General features: G+C 43.1%; 1 protein-coding gene across 1 annotated transcript in view; it reads right to left on the bottom strand.

Moving 5' to 3' along the window:
- LOC138851284 (uncharacterized) overlaps positions 1-10658 on the bottom strand; it is a 69470-nt gene extending 58812 nt beyond the window's left edge. Inside the window, exon 1 of the mRNA XM_070080251.1 lies at positions 10420-10658. Within this exon, the coding sequence (XP_069936352.1) occupies positions 10420-10454 (35 nt within the window). The 5' untranslated portion in view covers positions 10455-10658. The remainder of the gene's footprint in view (positions 1-10419) is intronic.
- Between the last annotated feature and the right edge of the window lie 8469 nt (positions 10659-19127).

The following is a 19127-nucleotide window of genomic DNA, read 5'->3' on the forward strand; positions in this document are numbered from 1 at the left end:
TGAAAATTTTATTTTTTTTTTTTATTATCACACCGGCCGATTCCCACCAAGGCAGGGTGGCCCGAAAAAGAAAAACTTTCACCATCATTCACCCCATCACTGTCTTGCCAGAAGGGTGCTTTACACTACAGTTTTTAAACTGCAACATTAACACCCCTCCTTCAGAGTGCAGGCACTGTACTTCCCATCTCCAGGACTCAAGTCCGGCCTGCCGGTTTCCCTGAATCCCTTCATAAATGTTACTTTGCTCACACTCCAACAGCACGTCAAGTACTAAAAACCATTTGTCTCCATTCACTCCTATCAAACACGCTCACGCATGCCTGCTGGAAGTCCAAGCCCCTCGCACACAAAACCTCCTTTACCCCCTCCCTCCAACCCTTCCTAGGCCGACCCCTACCCCGCCTTCCTTCCACTACAGACTGATATACTCTTGAAGTCATTCTGTTTCGCTCCATTCTCTCTACATGTCCGAACCACCTCAACAACCCTTCCTCAGCCCTCTGGACAACAGTTTTGGTAATCCCGCACCTCCTCCTAACTTCCAAACTACGAATTCTCTGCATTATATTCACACCACACATTGCTCTCAGACATGACATCTCCACTGCCTCCAGCCTTCTCCTCGCTGCAACATTCATCACCCACGCTTCACACCCATATAAGAGCGTTGGTAAAACTATACTCTCATACATTCCCCTCTTTGCCTCCAAGGACAAAGTTCTTTGTCTCCACAGACTCCTAAGTGCACCACTCACTCTTTTTCCCTCATCAATTCTATGATTCACCTCATCTTTCATAGACCCATCCGCTGACACGTCCACTCCCAAATATCTGAATACGTTCACCTCCTCCATACTCTCTCCCTCCAATCTGATATTCAATCTTTCATCACCTAATCTTTTTGTTATCCTCATAACCTTACTCTTTCCTGTATTCACCTTTAATTTTCTTCTTTTGCACACCCTACCAAATTCATCCACCAATCTCTGCAACTTCTCTTCAGAATCTCCCAAGAGCACAGTGTCATCAGCAAAGAGCAGCTGTGACAACTCCCACTTTGTGTGTGATTCTTTATCTTTTAACTCCACGCCTCTTGCCAAGACCCTCGCATTTACTTCTCTTACAACCCCATCTATAAATATATTAAACAACCACGGTGACATCACACATCCTTGTCTAAGGCCTACTTTTACTGGGAAAAAATTTCCCTCTTTCCTACATACTCTAACTTGAGCCTCACTATCCTCGTAAAAACTCTTCACTGCTTTCAGTAACCTACCTCCTACACCATACACTCGCAACATCTGCCACATTGCCCCCCTATCCACCCTGTCATACGCCTTTTCCAAATCCATAAATGCCACAAAGACCTCTTTAGCCTTATCTAAATACTGTTCACTTATATGTTTCACTGTAAACACCTGGTCCACACACCCCCTACCTTTCCTAAAGCCTCCTTGTTCATCTGCTATCCTATTCTCCGTCTTACTCTTAATTCTTTCAATTATAACTCTACCATACACTTTACCAGGTACACTCAACAGACTTATCCCCCTATAATTTTTGCACTCTCTTTTATCCCCTTTGCCTTTATACAAAGGAACTATGCATGCTCTCTGCCAATCCCTAGGTACCTTACCCTCTTCCATACATTTATTAAATAATTGCACCAACCACTCCAAAACTATATCCCCACCTGCTTTTAACATTTCTATCTTTATCCCATCAATCCCGGCTGCCTTACCCCCTTTCATTTTACCTACTGCCTCACGAACTTCCCCCACACTCACAACTGGCTCTTCCTCACTCCTACAAGATGTTATTCCTCCTTGCCCTATACACGAAATCACAGCTTCCCTATCTTCATCAACATTTAACAATTCCTCAAAATATTCCTTCCATCTTCCCAATACCTCTAACTCTCCATTTAATAACTCTCCTCTCCTATTTTTAACTGACAAATCCATTTGTTCTCTAGGCTTTCTTAACTTGTTAATCTCACTCCAAAACTTTTTCTTATTTTCAACAAAATTTGTTGATAACATCTCACCCACTCTCTCATTTGCTCTCTTTTTACATTGCTTCACCACTCTCTTAACTTCTCTCTTTTTCTCCATATACTCTTCCCTCCTTGCATCACTTCTACTTTGTAAAAACTTCTCATATGCTAACTTTTTCTCCCTTACTACTCTCTTTACATCATCATTCCACCAATCGCTCCTCTTCCCTCCTGCACCCACTTTCCTGTAACCACAAACTTCTGCTGAACACTCTAACACTACATTTTTAAACCTACCCCATACCTCTTCGACCCCATTGCCTATGCTCTCATTAGCCCATCTATCCTCCAATAGCTGTTTATATCTTACCCTAACTGCCTCCTCTTTTAGTTTATAAACCTTCACCTCTCTCTTCCCTGATGCTTCTATTCTCCTTGTATCCCATCTACCTTTTACTCTCAGTGTAGCTACAACTAGAAAGTGATCTGATATATCTGTGGCCCCTCTATAAACATGTACATCCTGAAGTCTACTCAACAGTCTTTTATCTACCAATACATAATCCAACAAACTACTGTCATTTCGCCCTACATCATATCGTGTATACTTATTTATCCTCTTTTTCTTAAAATATGTATTACCTATAACTAAACCCCTTTCTATACAAAGTTCAATCAAAGGGCTCCCATTATCATTTACACCTGGCACCCCAAACTTACCTACCACACCCTCTCTAAAAGTTTCTCCTACTTTAGCATTCAAGTCCCCTACCACAATTACTCTCTCACTTGGTTCAAAGGCTCCTATACATTCACTTAACATCTCCCAAAATCTCTCTCTCTCCTCTGCATTCCTCTCTTCTCCAGGTGCATACACGCTTATTATGACCCACTTCTCGCATCCAACCTTTACTTTAATCCACATAATTCTTGAATTTACACATTCATATTCTCTTTTCTCCTTCCATAACTGATCATTTAACATTACTGCTACCCCTTCCTTTGCTCTAACTCTCTCAGATACTCCAGATTTAATCCCATTTATTTCCCCCCACTGAAACTCTCCTACCCCCTTCAGCTTTGTTTCGCTTAGGGCCAGGACATCCAACTTCTTTTCATTCATAACATCAGCAATCATCTGTTTCTTGTCATCCGCACTGCATCCACGCACATTTAAGCAACCCAGTTTTATAAAGTTTTTCTTCTTCTCTTTTTTAGTAATTGTATACAGGAGAAGGGGTTACTAGCCCATTGCTCCCGGCATTTTAGTCGCCTCATACGACACGCATGGCTTACGGAGGAAAGATTCTTTTCCACTTCCCCACGGACAATAGAAGAAATAAAAAAGAACAAGAGCTATTTAGAAAAAGGAGAAAAACCTAGATGTATGTATATATATATATGCATGTGCGTGTCTGTGAAGTGTGACCAAAGTGTAAGTAGGAGTAGCAAGATATCCCTGTTATCTTAGCGTGTTTATGAGACAGAAAAAGAAACCAGCAATCCTACCATCATGCAAAACAGTTACAGGTTTTTGTTTCACAGTCATCTGGCAGGACGGTAGTACTTCCCTGGGTGGTTGCTGTCTACCAACCTACTAAATGAAAATAAAGTGGCTAATTCAAATATGCAAAATAAATTTTATACATGAACAGAAAAATGAAAAAATCAGTTGAATATATATGTATGTCGTGCCGAACAGGTAAAACTTGCAATTTTGGCTTAAATAGAATGTTCTTCCTGAATAAAGCAAGCAAAAATTTATGTATGCAATAATTTTGCAAAAATCGTTCTGAATCTAACAAAAAAAATATATTTCGTTTTGTTTCTTTATTATTATTGTAAACATATCTAAAATATATTTAGTTGGATTAGGCTAACTTAAACAGCGCTTGTTATAATAAGGTTAGGTAAGTTTTCTAAGGAACTTTTGGTACAAAATTATTAATTTTTACATTAACATAAATGAAAAAATATATCTTTAAACGTATTACCTGGACCTGGAGTTTACCTGGAGAGAGTTCCGGGGGTCAACGCCCCCGCGGCCCGGTCTGTGACCAGGCCTCCTGGTGGATCAGAGCCTGATCAACCAGGCTGTTGCTGCTGGCTGCACGCAAACCAACGTACGAGCCACAGCCCGGCTGGTCAGGAACCGACTTTAGGTGCTTGTCCAGTGCCAGCTTGAAGACTGCCAGGGGTCTGTTGGTAATCCCCCTTATGTATGCTGGGAGGCAGTTGAACAGTCTCGGGCCCCTGACACTTATTGTATGGTCTCTTAACGTGCTAGTGACACCCCTGCTTTTCATTGGGGGGATGTTGCATCGTCTGCCAAGTCTTTTGCTTTCGTAGTGAGTGATTTTCGTGTGCAAGTTCGGTACTAGTCTCTCTAGGATTTTCCAGGTGTATATAATCATGTATCTCTCCCGCCTGCGTTCCAGGGAATACAGGTTCAGGAACCTCAAGCGCTCCCAGTAATTGAGGTGTTTTATCTCCGTTATGTGCGCCGTGAAGGTTCTCTGTACATTTTCTAGGTCAGCAATTTCACCTGCCTTGAAAGGTGCTGTTAGTGTGCAGCAATATTCCAGCCTAGATAGAACAAGTGACCTGAAGAGTGTCATCATAGACTTGGCCTCCCTAGTTTTGAAGGTTCTCATTATCCATCCTGTCATTTTTCTAGCAGATGCGATTGATACAATGTTATGGTCCTTGAAGGTGAGATCCTCTGACATGATCACTCCCAGGTCTTTGACGTTGGTGTTTCGCTCTATTTTGTGGCCAGAATTTATTTTGTACTCTGATGAAGATTTAATTTCCTCGTGTTTACCATATCTGAGTAATTGAAATTTCTCATCGTTGAACTTCATATTGTTTTCTGCAGCCCACTGAATGATTCGGTTGATGTCCGCCTGGAGCCTTGCAGTGTCTGCAATGGAAGACACTGTCATGCAGATTCGGGTGTCATCTGCAAAGGAAGACACGGTGCTGTGGCTGACATCCTTGTCTATGTCGGATATGAGGATGAGGAACAAGATGGGAGCGAGTACTGTACCTTGTGGAACAGAGCTTTTCACCGTAGCTGCCTCGGACTTTACTCTGTTGACGACTACTCTCTGTGTTCTGTTAGTGAGGAAATTATAGATCCATCGACAGACTTTTCCTGTTATCCCTTTAGCACGCATTTTGTGCGCTTAGCACGCATTTTGTGCGCTATTACGCCATGGTCACACTTGTCGAAGGCTTTTGCAAAGTCTGTATATATTACATCAGCATTCTTTTTATCTTCTAGTGCATTTAGGACCTTGTCATAGTGATCCAATAGTTGAGACAGACAGGAGCGACCTGTTCTAAACCCATGTTGCCCTGGGTTGTGTAACTGATGGGTTTCTAGATGGGTGGTGATCTTGCTTCTTAGGACCCTTTCAAAGATTTTTATGATATGGGATGTTAGTGCTATTGGTCTGTAGTTCTTTGCTGTTGCTTTACTGCCCCCTTTGTGGAGTGGGGCTATGTCTGTTGTTTTTAGTAACTGTGGGACGACCCCCGTGTCCATGCTCCCTCTCCATAGGATGGAAAAGGCTCGTGATAGGGGCTTCTTGCAGTTCTTGATGAACACGGAGTTCCATGAGTCTGGCCCTGGGGCAGAGTGCATGGGCATGTCATTTATCGCCTGTTCGAAGTCATTTGGCGTCAGGATAACATCGGATAGGCTTGTGTTAACCAAATTTTGTGGCTCTCTCATAAAAAATTCGTTTTGATCTTCGACTCTCAGTCTGGTTAGCGGCTTGCTAAAAACTGAGTCATATTGGGACTTGAGTAGCTCACTCATTTCTTTGCTGTCATCTGTGTAGGACCCATCTTGTTTAAGTAGGGGCCCAATACTGGATGTTGTTCTCGACTTTGATTTGGCATAGGAGAAGAAATACTTTGGGTTTCTTTCGATTTCATTTATGGCTTTTAGTTCTTCCCGCGATTCCTGACTCCAATAAGATTCCTTTAGCTTGAGTTCGATGCTTGCTATTTCTCTGACCAGTGTCTCCCTATGCATTTCAGATATATTGACCTCTTTTAGCCGCTCTGTTATTCTTTTCCGTCGCCTGTAAAGGGAGCGCCTGTCTCTTTCTATTTTACATCTACTCCTCCTTTTTCTTAGAGGAATAAGCCTTGTGCATACATCGAGTGCCACCAAGTTAATTTGTTCTAGGCATACGTTGGGGTCTGTGTTGCTTAGTATATCTTTCCAGCTTATATCGGTTAGGACTTGGTTTACTTGGTCCCACTTTATGTTTTTGTTATTGAAGTTGAATAGAAGAAAATTTTAGAAAGGACTTAATTTTACACGAGTTCTTGCTAATTGACCAATTTTACCTATTCAACACGACATATTATATATATAAAATGGGAAGTGACACAGTTACTTTACTGTGCTTATGGGAGATTCTAAAGAAAAACTGCAAAGGTTAGTGGACAAATTTGGGAATGTGTGTAAAGGTAGAAAGTTGAAAGTGAACATAGAAAAGAGTAAGGTGATGAGAGTATCAAATGATTTAGACAAAGAAAAATTGGATATCAAATTGGGGAGGATGAGTATGGAAGAAGTGAATGTTTTCAGATACGTATTTGGGAGTTGACGTGTCAGCAGATGGATTTATGAAGGATGAGGTTAATCATAGAATTGATGAAGGAAAAGAGGTGAGTGGTGCATTGAGGTATATGTGGAGGCAAAAAATGTTATCTATGGAGGCAAAGAAGAGAAAGTATGAAAGTATAGTGGTACCAACAATCTTATATGGGTGTGAGGCTTGGGTTGTAAATGCTGCAGCCAGGAGGCAGTTGGAGGCAGTGGAGATGTCCTGTCTAAGAGCAATGTGTGGTGTAAATATTATGCAGAAAATTCGGAGTGTGGAAATTAGGAGGTGTGGAGTTAATAAAAGTATTAGTCAGAGGGCTGAAGAGGGGTTGTTGAGGTGGTTTGGTCATTTAGAGAGTAGAATGACATGGAGACCGTATAAATCTGTAGGGGAAGGAAGGCGGGGTAGGGGTCGTCCTCAAAAAGGTTAGAGGGAGGGGGTAAAGGAGGTTTCTGGGTGAGGGTTTTGGATTTCCAGCAAGCATGCATGAGCATGTTAGATAGGAGTGAATGGAGACAAATGGTATTTGGGACCTGACGAGCTGTTGGAGGGTGAGAAGGATAATATTTAGTGAAGGGATTCAGGGAAACCGGTTATTTTATATAACCGGACTTGAGTCCTAGAAATGGGAAGTACATTGCCTGCACTCTAAAGGAGGGGTTTGGGATATTGGCAGTTTGGAGGGATATATTGTGTATTTTTAAACGTATATAATTTTTCTGCAAAAACAGTGATTATGTGTGAGTGAGGTGAAAGTGTTGAATGATGATGAAAGTATTTTCTTTTGGAGGATTTTCTTTATTTTTGGGTCACCCTGCCTCGGTGGGAGACAGCCGACTTGTTGAAAAAAATATATATATATATATTTATCGAATGTCGATGGCATCGACATTCAATAAATCCGACATTCGATGCATTTTAACGCAAAAATTTCACCTTGACATTCAATGGAAAACCCGACATTCGATACGATTCATACGAGACATGTCCACGTGTTTCCTGAACTGCCCCGTGGTGCCAGTGTTTACAAGCCAGCCAGTGTGCGCACATCTAAGGATACATTCCGTACATTCCATATTTTCCATATTATCACTGTGTTTGGTGCTTGTTTCTGCAAAGTAAGTAACCATGGGCCCCAAGAAAGCTTCTAGTGCCAACCCTTCGAGAAAAAAGGTGCTAATGACTATTGAAATGAAGAAAGAGATAATTGCAAAGTACGAAAGTGGAGTGCGTGTATCGGAGTGCATGATGATTTGGTGTGGGTCGCATCCTGGTTGTTAGTGGACTGGTGTGGGTGGCATCCTGGGTGTTAGTGGACTGGTGTGGGTCACACCCTGGGTGTTAGTAGACTGGTGTGGGTCGCATCCTGGGTGTTAGTGGACTGGTGTGGGTCGCATCCTGGGTGTTAGTGGACTGGTGTGGGTGGCATCCTGGGTATTAGTGGACTGGTGCTGGTCACACCCTGGATGTTAGTGGACTGGTGTGGGTGGCATCCTGGGTGTTAGTGGACTGGTGTGGGTCACATCCTGGGTGTTAGTGGACTGGTGTGGGTCGCATCCTGGGTGTTAGTGGACTGGTGTGGGTTGCATCCTGGGTGTTAGTGGACTGGTGTGGGTCACATCCTGGGTGTTAGTGGACTGGTGTGGGTGGCATCCTGGGTGTTAGTGGACTGGTGTGGGTGGCATCCTGGGTATTAGTGGACTGGTGTGGGTCACACCCTGGGTGTTAGTGGACTGGTGTGGGTCGCATCCTGGGTGTTAGTGGACTGGTGTGGGTCGCATCCTGGGTGTTAGTGGACTGGTGTGGGTGGCATCCTGGGTATTAGTGGACTGGTGTGGGTGACATCCTGGGTGTTAGTGGACTGGTGTGGGTCACATCCTGGGTGTTAGTGGACTGGTGTGGGTTGCATCGTGGGTGTTAGTGGGCTGGTGTGGGTCACATCCTGGGTGTTAGTGGACTGGTGTGGGTGGCATCCTGGGAGTTAGTGGACTGGTGTGGGTGGCATCCTGGGTATTAGTGGACTGGTGTGGGTCACACCCTGGGTGTTAGTGGACTGGTGTGGGTCGCATCGTGGGTGTTAGTGGGCTGGTGTGGGTCACATCCTGGGTGTTAGTGGACTGGTGTGGGTGGCATCCTGGGAGTTAGTGGACTGGTGTGGGTGGCATCCTGGGTGTTAGTGGACTGGTGTGGGTCGCATCCTGAGTGTTAGTGGACTGGTGTGGGTGGCATCCTGGGTGTTAGTGGACTGGTGTGGGTCGCATCCTGGGTGTTAGTGGACTGGTGTGGGTGGCATCCTGGGTGTTAGTGGACTGGTGTGGGTCACACCCTGGGTGTTAGTGGACTGGTGTGGGTCACACCCTGGGTGTTAGTGGACTGGTGTGGGTCGCATCCTGGGTGTTAGTGGACTGGTGTGGGTCACACCCTGGGTGTTCGTGGACTGGTGTGGGTGGCATCCTGGGTGTTAGTGGACTGGTGTGGGTCCCACCCTGGGTGTTAGTGGACTGTTAGTGGACTGGTGTGGGTCGCATCCTGGGTGTTAGTGGACTGGTGTGGGTGGCATCCTGGGTGTTAGTGGACTGGTGTGGGTCACACCCTGGGTGTTAGTGGACTGGTGTGGGTCGCATCCTGGGTGTTAGTGGACTGGTGTGGGTTGCATCCTGGGTGTTAGTGGACTGGTGTAGGTGGCATCCTGGGTGTTAGTGGACTGGTGTTGGTCACACCCTGGGTGTTAGTGGACTGGTGTGGGTCGCATCCTGGGTGTTAGTGGACTGGTGTGGGTCGCATCCTGGGTGTTAGTGGACTGGTGTGGGTCGCATCCTGGGTGTTAGTGGACTGGTGTGGGTCGCATCCTGGGTGTTAGTGGACTGGTGTGGGTCGCATCCTGGGTGTTAGTGGACTGGTGTGGGTCGCATCCTGGGTGTTAGTGGACTGGTGTGGGTCGCATCCTGGGTGTTAGTGGACTGGTATATAGTAGTATGTCATTGACGTCAACTTGGCTTGTATACCTTGTACATGTACTTGTAGTAACAAATACACATAGGTATAATACATATGTATGTATATGCAGAATACATACATATATACATAGTATATACATTACATATATACATAATACATACATCACATATATACATAATACATACATCACATATATACATAATACATACATCACATATATACATAATACATACACATACATACACATAAACATAATACATACATACATGTATAGAACTACACAATACATGAATTGTTTCAGTGACTTACATATAACTACATATTATATTATTATTATTAGGGGGAAGCGCTAAACCCGGAGGATTATACAGTGCATATAACTACAACAGTGAAGTAGTTCACTACTGTAATATGAATTACATATAAGGTAATTAAGTTTATTCAGGTATACACAAATAGTTACATAGATTATCATACATAGATTATCATACATAGATTATCATACATAATCATACATAGCAGCATATATATAAACAACCTGGGATAGCACAAAAAAATCAGTGAATAATTTCCATTGGGGGCTTTTTAATACCTTATTATTATACAATGAAGGAGATAATACTAGGAATAAGGTAAAAATGAGTTATTTATAATTACATATGTATGGTAGCTAAGAAAAACTAAAAAAATCATTCTCATTATTGTCGTTACTCTCGTTAGGTACCTTTTGGTGCCTAAGGAATTAATTAATCATGTTATAATTACTTATTTCATCGGTGCATATATTAGGGTGTTTAATTTACGTGGTATTAATGAAGATGTAAGACATACGTTGTTGTAGTTGTGGTGGAAGTTGAGTAGATCATACAAGATAAAGTTGTTGTTGTGGGGATTGTTAATGGTTACCACTTGTGATGTTTTTATTACTACTGACTCTACTGTGTTACTACTGTCTTATTACTGTCTTACTACTGACTCTCTACTGTGTTACTACTGTCTTACTACTGACTCTCTACTGTGTTACTACTGTCTTACTACTGACTCTCTATGTTACTACTGTCTTACTACTGACTCTCTATGTTACTACTGTCTTACTACTGACTCTCTATGTTACTACTGCGTTGCTACTCTCTTCAAAGTTTATTCTCTATAGGGATTACAATGCTGAGTTTACAGAAATTAGGTTATTGTTTGGTTTACATGTAGTAAAATTGTGATTACAGAGTGTACCACTAGAACGCTTAGCATGGCTAGGCATTTCGGGCATACTTAGTTTTATTCTTAATTGTAAAATATTACAAATTATGAGGTAAGTTGGTCTTATGGCTAAGTGACTAAATACTAGTTTATGAGTTTAGCAATGTGAATGCTTTTGTTTTGGCACAGTATATAGTTTCAGTATTGGAGTATCACAGGATTCATTATTTTAAGACTGAGATTAATATTTCTGTTTATGGTCAAATGAGTGAGCGAGTGTAAGTGTGAACCACCAGGTGGTATTCGTGTAGTTAGTTGACGGGGTGTATCAGGGAGATAAGATGTTTTCTAATGGTAGTTTTGAAGGTGATGAATGTGTCTGCAGTTCTAGAGTTCTCAGGTAGGGTATTCCAGATTTTAGGGCCTTTGACATACATTGAATTTTTGTAAAGGTTTAGTCGGACACGGGGAATGTCGTAGAGATGTTTGTGTCTGGTGTTATGCCTGTGGGTTCTGTCACAACTATCAAGAAAGCGTTTTAGGTCAAGGTTGATATTAGAGTTTAAGGCCCTGTAGATATAGATTGCACAGTAGTAAGTGTGGATGTACTGAACTGGGAGTAAGTTTAGATCTTTGAAGAGTGGGGGGGGTGTGCTGCCAGGGATGGGATTTAGTGATTATTCTTACTGCAGCTTTTTGTTGGGTTATTATTGGCTTTAGGTGTGTTGCTGCAGTTGATCCCCAAGCACAAATAGCATAGGTGAGGTATGGATAAATAAGTGAGTGGTATAGTGTGAGAAGGGCATTTTGCGGCACGTAGTATCGTATCTTGGAGAGGATCCCAACCGTTTTGGATACTTTTTTGGCTATATGCTGGATATGGGTGCTGAAATTCAGGTTGTTGTCAAGGTATAAGCCTAGGAATTTTCCCCCATTATTTCTGGTAATTAGAGTGTTGTCAATCTTAATGTTAATTTGTGCATCTCCTGCTCTGCTACCAAACATAATATAGTAAGTTTTGTCAGTGTTAAGCGTAAGTTTATTGGCTGTCATCCAAGTCGATATTTTAATCAGCTCCTCATTCACAATGGTGTTGAGGGTGGCAAGATTAGGGTGAGAGATGACATAAGTCGTGTCATCAGCAAAGAGAATGGGTTTCAGGTGTTGGGATACGTTTGGAAGGTCATTGATGTATATGAGGAAGAGCAGGGGACCAAGGACACTTCTCTGCGGAACTCCAGTATCAAGTGGCCGTGTTGCTGATGCTGTGTCTTTAATGGTGACGTACTGATACCTATTATTAATGTAAGATTTGAAATAAGCAAGCGCATGGCCTCTTATACCGTAGTGGTCAAGTTTGTGGAGTAGGATTTGGTGGTTTACTGTGTCAAAAGCTTTTCTTAGGTCAATAAAAATTCCTATACAGACTTTACAAAAGCCTTTGACAAGTGTGAAAATGGCGTAATAGCGCACAAAATGCGTGCTAAAGGAATAACTGTCTTACTGCTATGTTACTACTGCGTTGCTATTCTCTTACTACTGTCTACTATGTTACTACTGCGTTGCTACTCTCTTACTACTGTCTTACTACTGACTCTCTACTGTTACTATTGCGTTACTACTCTCTTACTACTGTATTACTACTGCCTCTCTGTTATGTTACTACTGCGTTACTACTGTCTTACTACTGCCTCTCTACTATGTTACTACTGCGTTACTACTCATCTAGAAACCCATCAGTTACACAACCCAGGGCAACATGGGTTTAGAACAGGTCGCTCCTGTCTGTCTCAACTATTGGATCACTACGACAAGGTCCTGAATGCACTAGAAGATAAAAAGAATGCAGATGTAATATATACAGACTTTAGAGTTGTGGATGAGTGGAACAAACTCCCAAGTACCGTTATAGAGGCCAGAACGTTGTGTAGCTTTAAAAATAGGTTGGATAAATACATGAGTAGATGTGGGTGGGTGTGAGTTAGACCTGATAGCTTGTGCTAACAGGTCGGTTGCCGTGTTCCTCCCTTAAGTCAATGTGACCTGACCTGACTAGGTTGGGTGCATTGGCTTAAGCCGGTAGGAGACTTGGACCTGCCTCGCATGGGCCAGTAGGCCTTCTGCAGTGTTCCTTCGTTCTTATGTTCTTATGTTCTTTGACAAGTGTGAAAATGGCGTAATAGCGCACAAAATGCGTGCTAAAGGAATAACAGGAAAAGTCGGTCGATGGATCTATAATTTCCTCACTAACAGAACACAGAGAGTAGTAGTCAACAGAGTAAAGTCCGAGGTAGCTACGGTGAAAACCTCTGTTCCACAAGGCACAGTACTCGCTCCCATCTTGTTCCTCATCCTCATATCTGACACAGACAAGGATGTCAGCCACAGCACCGTGTCTTCCTTTGCAGATGACACCCGAATCTGCATGACAGTGTCTTCCATTGCAGACACTGCAAGGCTCCAGGCGGACATCAACCAAATCTTTCAGTGGGCTGCAGAAAACAATATGAAGTTCAACGATGAGAAATTTCAATTACTCCGATATGGTAAACACGAGGAAATTAAATCTTCATCAGAGTACAAAACAAATTCTGGCCACAAAATAGAGCGAAACACCAACGTCAAAGACCTGGGAGTGATCATGTCGGAGGATCTCACCTTCAAGGACCATAACATTGTATCAATCGCATCTGCTAGAAAAATGACAGGATGGATAATGAGAACCTTCAAAACTAGGGAGGCCAAGCCCATGATGACACTCTTCAGGTCACATGTTCTATCTAGGCTGGAATATTGCTGCTCACTAACAGCACCTTTCAAGGCAGGTGAAATTGCTGACCTAGAAAATGTACAGAGAACCTTCACAGCGTGCATAACGGAGATAAAACACCTCAATTACTGGGAGCACTTGAGGTTCCTAAACCTGTATTCCCTGGAACGCAGGCGGGAGAGATACATGATTATATACACCTGGAAAATCCTAGAGGGACTAGTACCGAACTTCCACACGAAAATCACTCACTACGAAAGCAAAAGACTTGGCAGACGATGCAACATCCCCCCAATGAAAAGCAGGGGTGTCACTAGCACGTTAAGAGACCATACAATAAGTGTCAGGGGCCTGAGACTGTTCAACTGCCTCCCAGCATACATAAGGGGGATTGCCAACAGACCCCTGGCAGTCTTCAAGCTGGCACTGGACAAGCACCTAAAGTCGGTTCTTGACCAGCCGGGCTGTGGCTTGTACGTTGGTTTGCGTGCAGCCAGCAGCAACAGCCTGGTTGATCAGGCTCTGATCCACCAGGAGGCCTGGTCACAGACCGGGCCGCGGGGGCGTTGACCCCCGGAACTCTCTCCAGGTAAACTCCAGGTAAACTGTCTTACTACTATGTTACTACTGCGTTACTACTGTCTTACTACTGTCTTACTACTGTCTTACTACTATGTTACTACTGCGTTACTACTGTCTTACTACTGTCTTACTACTGTCTTACTACTATGTTACTACTGCGTTGCTACTCTCCTACTACTGTCTTACTACTGTCTCTCTACTATGTTACTACTGCATTGCTACTCTCTTACTACTGTCTCTCTACTATGTTACTACTGCGTTACTACTCTTGCTATTGTCTTACTACTGTCTCTCTACTATGTTACTACTGCGTTGCTACTCTCTTACTACTGTCTCTCTACTATGTTACTACTGCGTTACTACTCTTACTACTGTCTTATTACTGTATTACTACTGTCTTACTACTCTCTTACTACTGTCTTACTACTGACTTTCTACTATGTTACTACTGCGTTACTGCTCTCTTACTACTGTCTCACTACTGTCTCTCTACTATGTTACTACTGCGTTACTACTCTCTTACTACTGTCTTACTACTGACTCTACTATGTTACTACTGCGTTGCTACTCTCTTACTACTGTCTCTCTATTATGTTACTGCTGCGTTACTACTCTATTACTACTGTCTTACTACTGTCTTACAACTGTCTTACTACTGCCTCTCTATGTTACTGCTGCGTTACTACCGTCTTACTACCGCCTCTCTACTATGTTACTACTGCGTTACTACTGTCTTACTACTGTCTTACTACTGCCTCTCTACTACTGCCTCTCTACTACGTTACTACTGCGTTACTATTGTCTTACTGTCTTACTACTGCCTCTCTACTACTGCCTCTCTACTACGTTACTACTGCGTTACTACTCTCTTACTACTGTATTACTACTGCCTCTCTGCTATGTTACTACTGCGTTACTACTGTCTTACTACTGCCTCTCTACTATGTTACTACTGCATTACTACTCTCTTACTACTGTCTTACTACTGTCTTACTACTATCTTCACCTATATACATCTGGAAAATCCTAGAGGGTCTAGTACCGAACTTGCACACGAAAATCACTCACTACGAAAGCAAAAGACTTGGCAGACGATGCAACATCCCCCCAATGAAAAGCAGGGGTGTCACTAGCACGTTAAGAGACCATACAATAAGTGTCAGGGGCCCGAGACTGTTCAACTGCCTCCCAGCATACATAAGGGGGATTACCAACAGACCCCTGGCAGTCTTCAAGCTGGCACTGGACAAGCACCTAAAGTCGGTTCTTGATCAGCCGGGCTGTGGCTCGTACGTTGGTTTGCGTGCAGCCAGCAGTAACCGCCTGGTTGATCAGGCTCTGATCACTACTGCCTCTCTTTGCTACTACTGCGTTACTACTCTCTTAATACTGTCTTACTACTGCCTCTCTATGTTACTACTGCATTACTACTCTCTTACTACTCTCTTACTACTGCCTCTCTACTATATTACTACTGCATTACTACTGTCTTACTATTGTCTTACTACTGTCTTACTACTGCCTCTCTACTACTGCCTCTCTACTACGTTACTACTGTGTTACTATTGTCTTAATACTGTCTTACTACTGCCTCTCTACTACCGCCTCTCTACTAAAGGACCCCAATGGAAATAAGTCACTGTGTCTGACTTTTTTGGGTTATCCTAGGTTCTCTACACATATGCTGCTATGTATGATAATTCTATGTAACTGTATTTGTGTATACCTGAATAAACTTACTTACTTACTTACTTACTTACTTACTTACTGCCTCTCTGCTACGTTACTACTGCGTTACTATTGTCTTACTACTGTCTTACTACTGCCTCTCTACTACGTTACTACTGCGTTACTACTGTCTTACTTCTGTCTTACTACTGCCTCTCTACTGTCTTACTACTGCGTTACTACTGTCTTACTACTGCCTCTCTACTGTCTTACTACTGCCTCTCTACTTACTACTGCCTCAATACTGCCTTACTACTACCTCTCTACTGACTTACTACTGCCTCTCTACTGCCTTACTACTGCCTCTCTACTGTCTTACTACTGCCTCTCTACTGTCTTACTACTGCCTCTCTACTGTCTTACTACTGCCTCTCTACTGTCTTACTACTGCCTCTCTACTGCGTTACTACTGTCTTACTACTGTCTTACTACTGCCTCTCTACTGTCTTACTACTGCCTCTCTGCTGTCTTACTACTGCCTCTCTACTGTCTTACTACTGCCTCTCTACTGTCTTACTACTGCCTCTCTACTGTCTTACTACTGCCTCAATATTTAAATATTTAATATATTAAAATTAAGAATTAAACTAAGTCTGCCCGAAATGCCTAGCCATGCTAGGTGTTCTAGTGGTACACTCTGTAATCATTATTTTACTACATGTAAACCACACAATAACCAAATTCTGTAAACTCAGCATTGTAATCCTTATAGAGAATAAACTTTGAATTTGAATTTGAATTTGAATACTGCACTACTACTGCCTCTCTACTGTAGTCAGAAACTGTAAGGCTGGAGGTGATGTCCTGGTAGTCAGTAAATGTGGGGCTGATAGTGCTGTCCTGGTAGACAGTAATGGTGAAGCTGGAGGTGCTGTCCTGGGAGATAGTAATGGTGAAGCTGGAGGTGCTGTCCTGGGAGACAGTAATGGTGAAGCTGGAGATTTTGTCCAGGTAGTCGGGAATTATACGCAGGAAGGAATGCATATAAATGACCTCATGGGAGACAGGAGCCGTAGTGGGGAAACATGTGTAGTCAAAGATAAGATAAAACCAATATTGCAAACTAGAAATACCACAGGAAATAGCAAACAAGAGGACTCCACTAGCAATAGTGAGGATATATTACCAAAAACAACTGGTGGGAGCTCCATTGTTGGTGCTAGGGAGGATAGGAATAAGACAGGCAAACATGCACCAACAGGGAATACAATCACAGAAACCCAAGGCAAACGGAAACCAAGCCTGTGCACATACTATGCACTTGGTATCTGCAGGCATGGGAAATCTGGAAAAACAGATGGGACGTGCAACTATGACCACCCTAGAAAATGCCGTGCCCATATGACAACAGGAAAATGCAAACTCCCTTCCTGTAAGCTTTTTCACCCTGAAATGTGTACCTCTTCAGTACAGGAAAGACTGTGCTATAACTTAAATTGCCAGGCACACCATCTAAAGGGGACAAAAAGATACAAAACATCCAGGCCATGGGAAAACCTGGGTAACCACAGCCACTCAAGAGGGAGAGGTTTTTTAGTGCCAGGAAGGAAAAAAACTGGCAGGAAATGGCAGAAATCGTACACCAAATCCAGTCATTCCTGGAGTGGAGGATCTCACCTTCAAGGACCATAACATTGTATCAATCGCATCTACTAGAAAAATGACAGGATGGATAATGAGAACCTTCAAAACTAGGGAGGCCAAGCCCATGATGACACTCTTCAGGTCACTTGTTCTATCTAGGCTGGAATATTGCTGCACACTAACAGCACCTTTCAAGGCAGGTGAAATTGCCGACCTAGAAAATGTACAGAGAACTTTCACGGCACGCATAACGGAGATAAAACACCTCAATTATTGGGAGCACTTGAGGTTCCTAAACCTGTATTCCCTGGAACGCAGGAGGGAGAGATACATGATTATATACACCTGGAAAATCCTAGAGGGACTAGTACCGAACTTGCACACGAAAATCACTCACTACGAAAGCAAAAGACTTGGCAGACGATGCACCATCCCCCCAATGAAAAGCAGGGGTGTCACTAGCACGTTAAGAGACCATACAATAAGTGTCAGGGGCCCGAGACTGTTCAACTGCCTCCCAGCACACATAAGGGGGATTACCAACAGACCCCTGGCAGTCTTCAAGCTGGCACTGGACAAGCACCTAAAGTCAGTTCCGGATCAGCCGGGCTGTGGCTCGTACGTTGGTTTGCGTGCAGCCAGCAGCAACAGCCTGGTTGATCAGGCTCTGATCCACCATGAGGCCTGGTCACAGACCGGGCCGCGGGGGCGTTGACCCCCGGAACTCTCTCCAGGTAAACTCCAGGTAAACAGTCGATGGCCTCCACTCCAGACCAACAGATACAGATACTAATGCCGGAAAAAAAAATCCCCCCCCAGTACCAACAATACCACCAATCCGATGACATTCTTCTTTGCAAATATACAGGGGTCTAAAGCCAGCAACAAACAACAAAATACCTTTCATCCGTGGACTGCTTGCAGAGGCAAAGGCAATGTTCGTGGCTTTCACTGAGACCCACGTAAAGGATCACTTGGACAACGAAATATGGATCCCAGGCTACAACCTATACAGATGTGACAGAGTGAACAGGCAAAAGGGAGGGGGGGTTGGCCTGTACATTGCAGAGTCACTGGTTTGCACAGAACTGCTAAATGCCTCAAATGATATAGTGGAAGTTTTAGCAGTAAAGGTCAAGAACCAAAACCTAGTCATTGTGGTAGTCTACAAGCCTCCGGATGCAACATCCCAGCAATTTCAGGAACAGCTGTTAAAAATTGACCACTGTCTGGAAAATCTTCCAGCTCCTGCACCCAACATCTTGCTCCTGGGGGATTTCAACTTAAGGCACCTAAAATGGAGGAATATAGCAAATAATATTGTTGCAGTAATAACACCAGGAGGCAGCTCTGATGAAAACTCACACTCACACGAGCTTTTAAATCTCTGCACAAAATTCAATTTAAACCAGCAAATAATAGAGCCTACTAGACTGGAGGATACACTAGACCTCATCTTCACTAACAATGATGATCTGATAAGAAATGTCACCATATCAAAAACAATATACTCAGATCACAACATAATTGAGGTTCAGACATGTATGCGTGGAGCCCCAGACCGACATAATGAGATTAGTCACGAGGGAGCATTCACCAAATTCAACTTCAATAACAAAAACATAAAGTGGGATCAAGTAAACCAAGTTCTAACCGATATAAGCTGGGAAGATATACT

Source organism: Cherax quadricarinatus, unplaced genomic scaffold, assembly GCF_038502225.1.
Source record: "Cherax quadricarinatus isolate ZL_2023a unplaced genomic scaffold, ASM3850222v1 Contig246, whole genome shotgun sequence".
NCBI lineage: Eukaryota > Metazoa > Arthropoda > Malacostraca > Decapoda > Parastacidae > Cherax > Cherax quadricarinatus.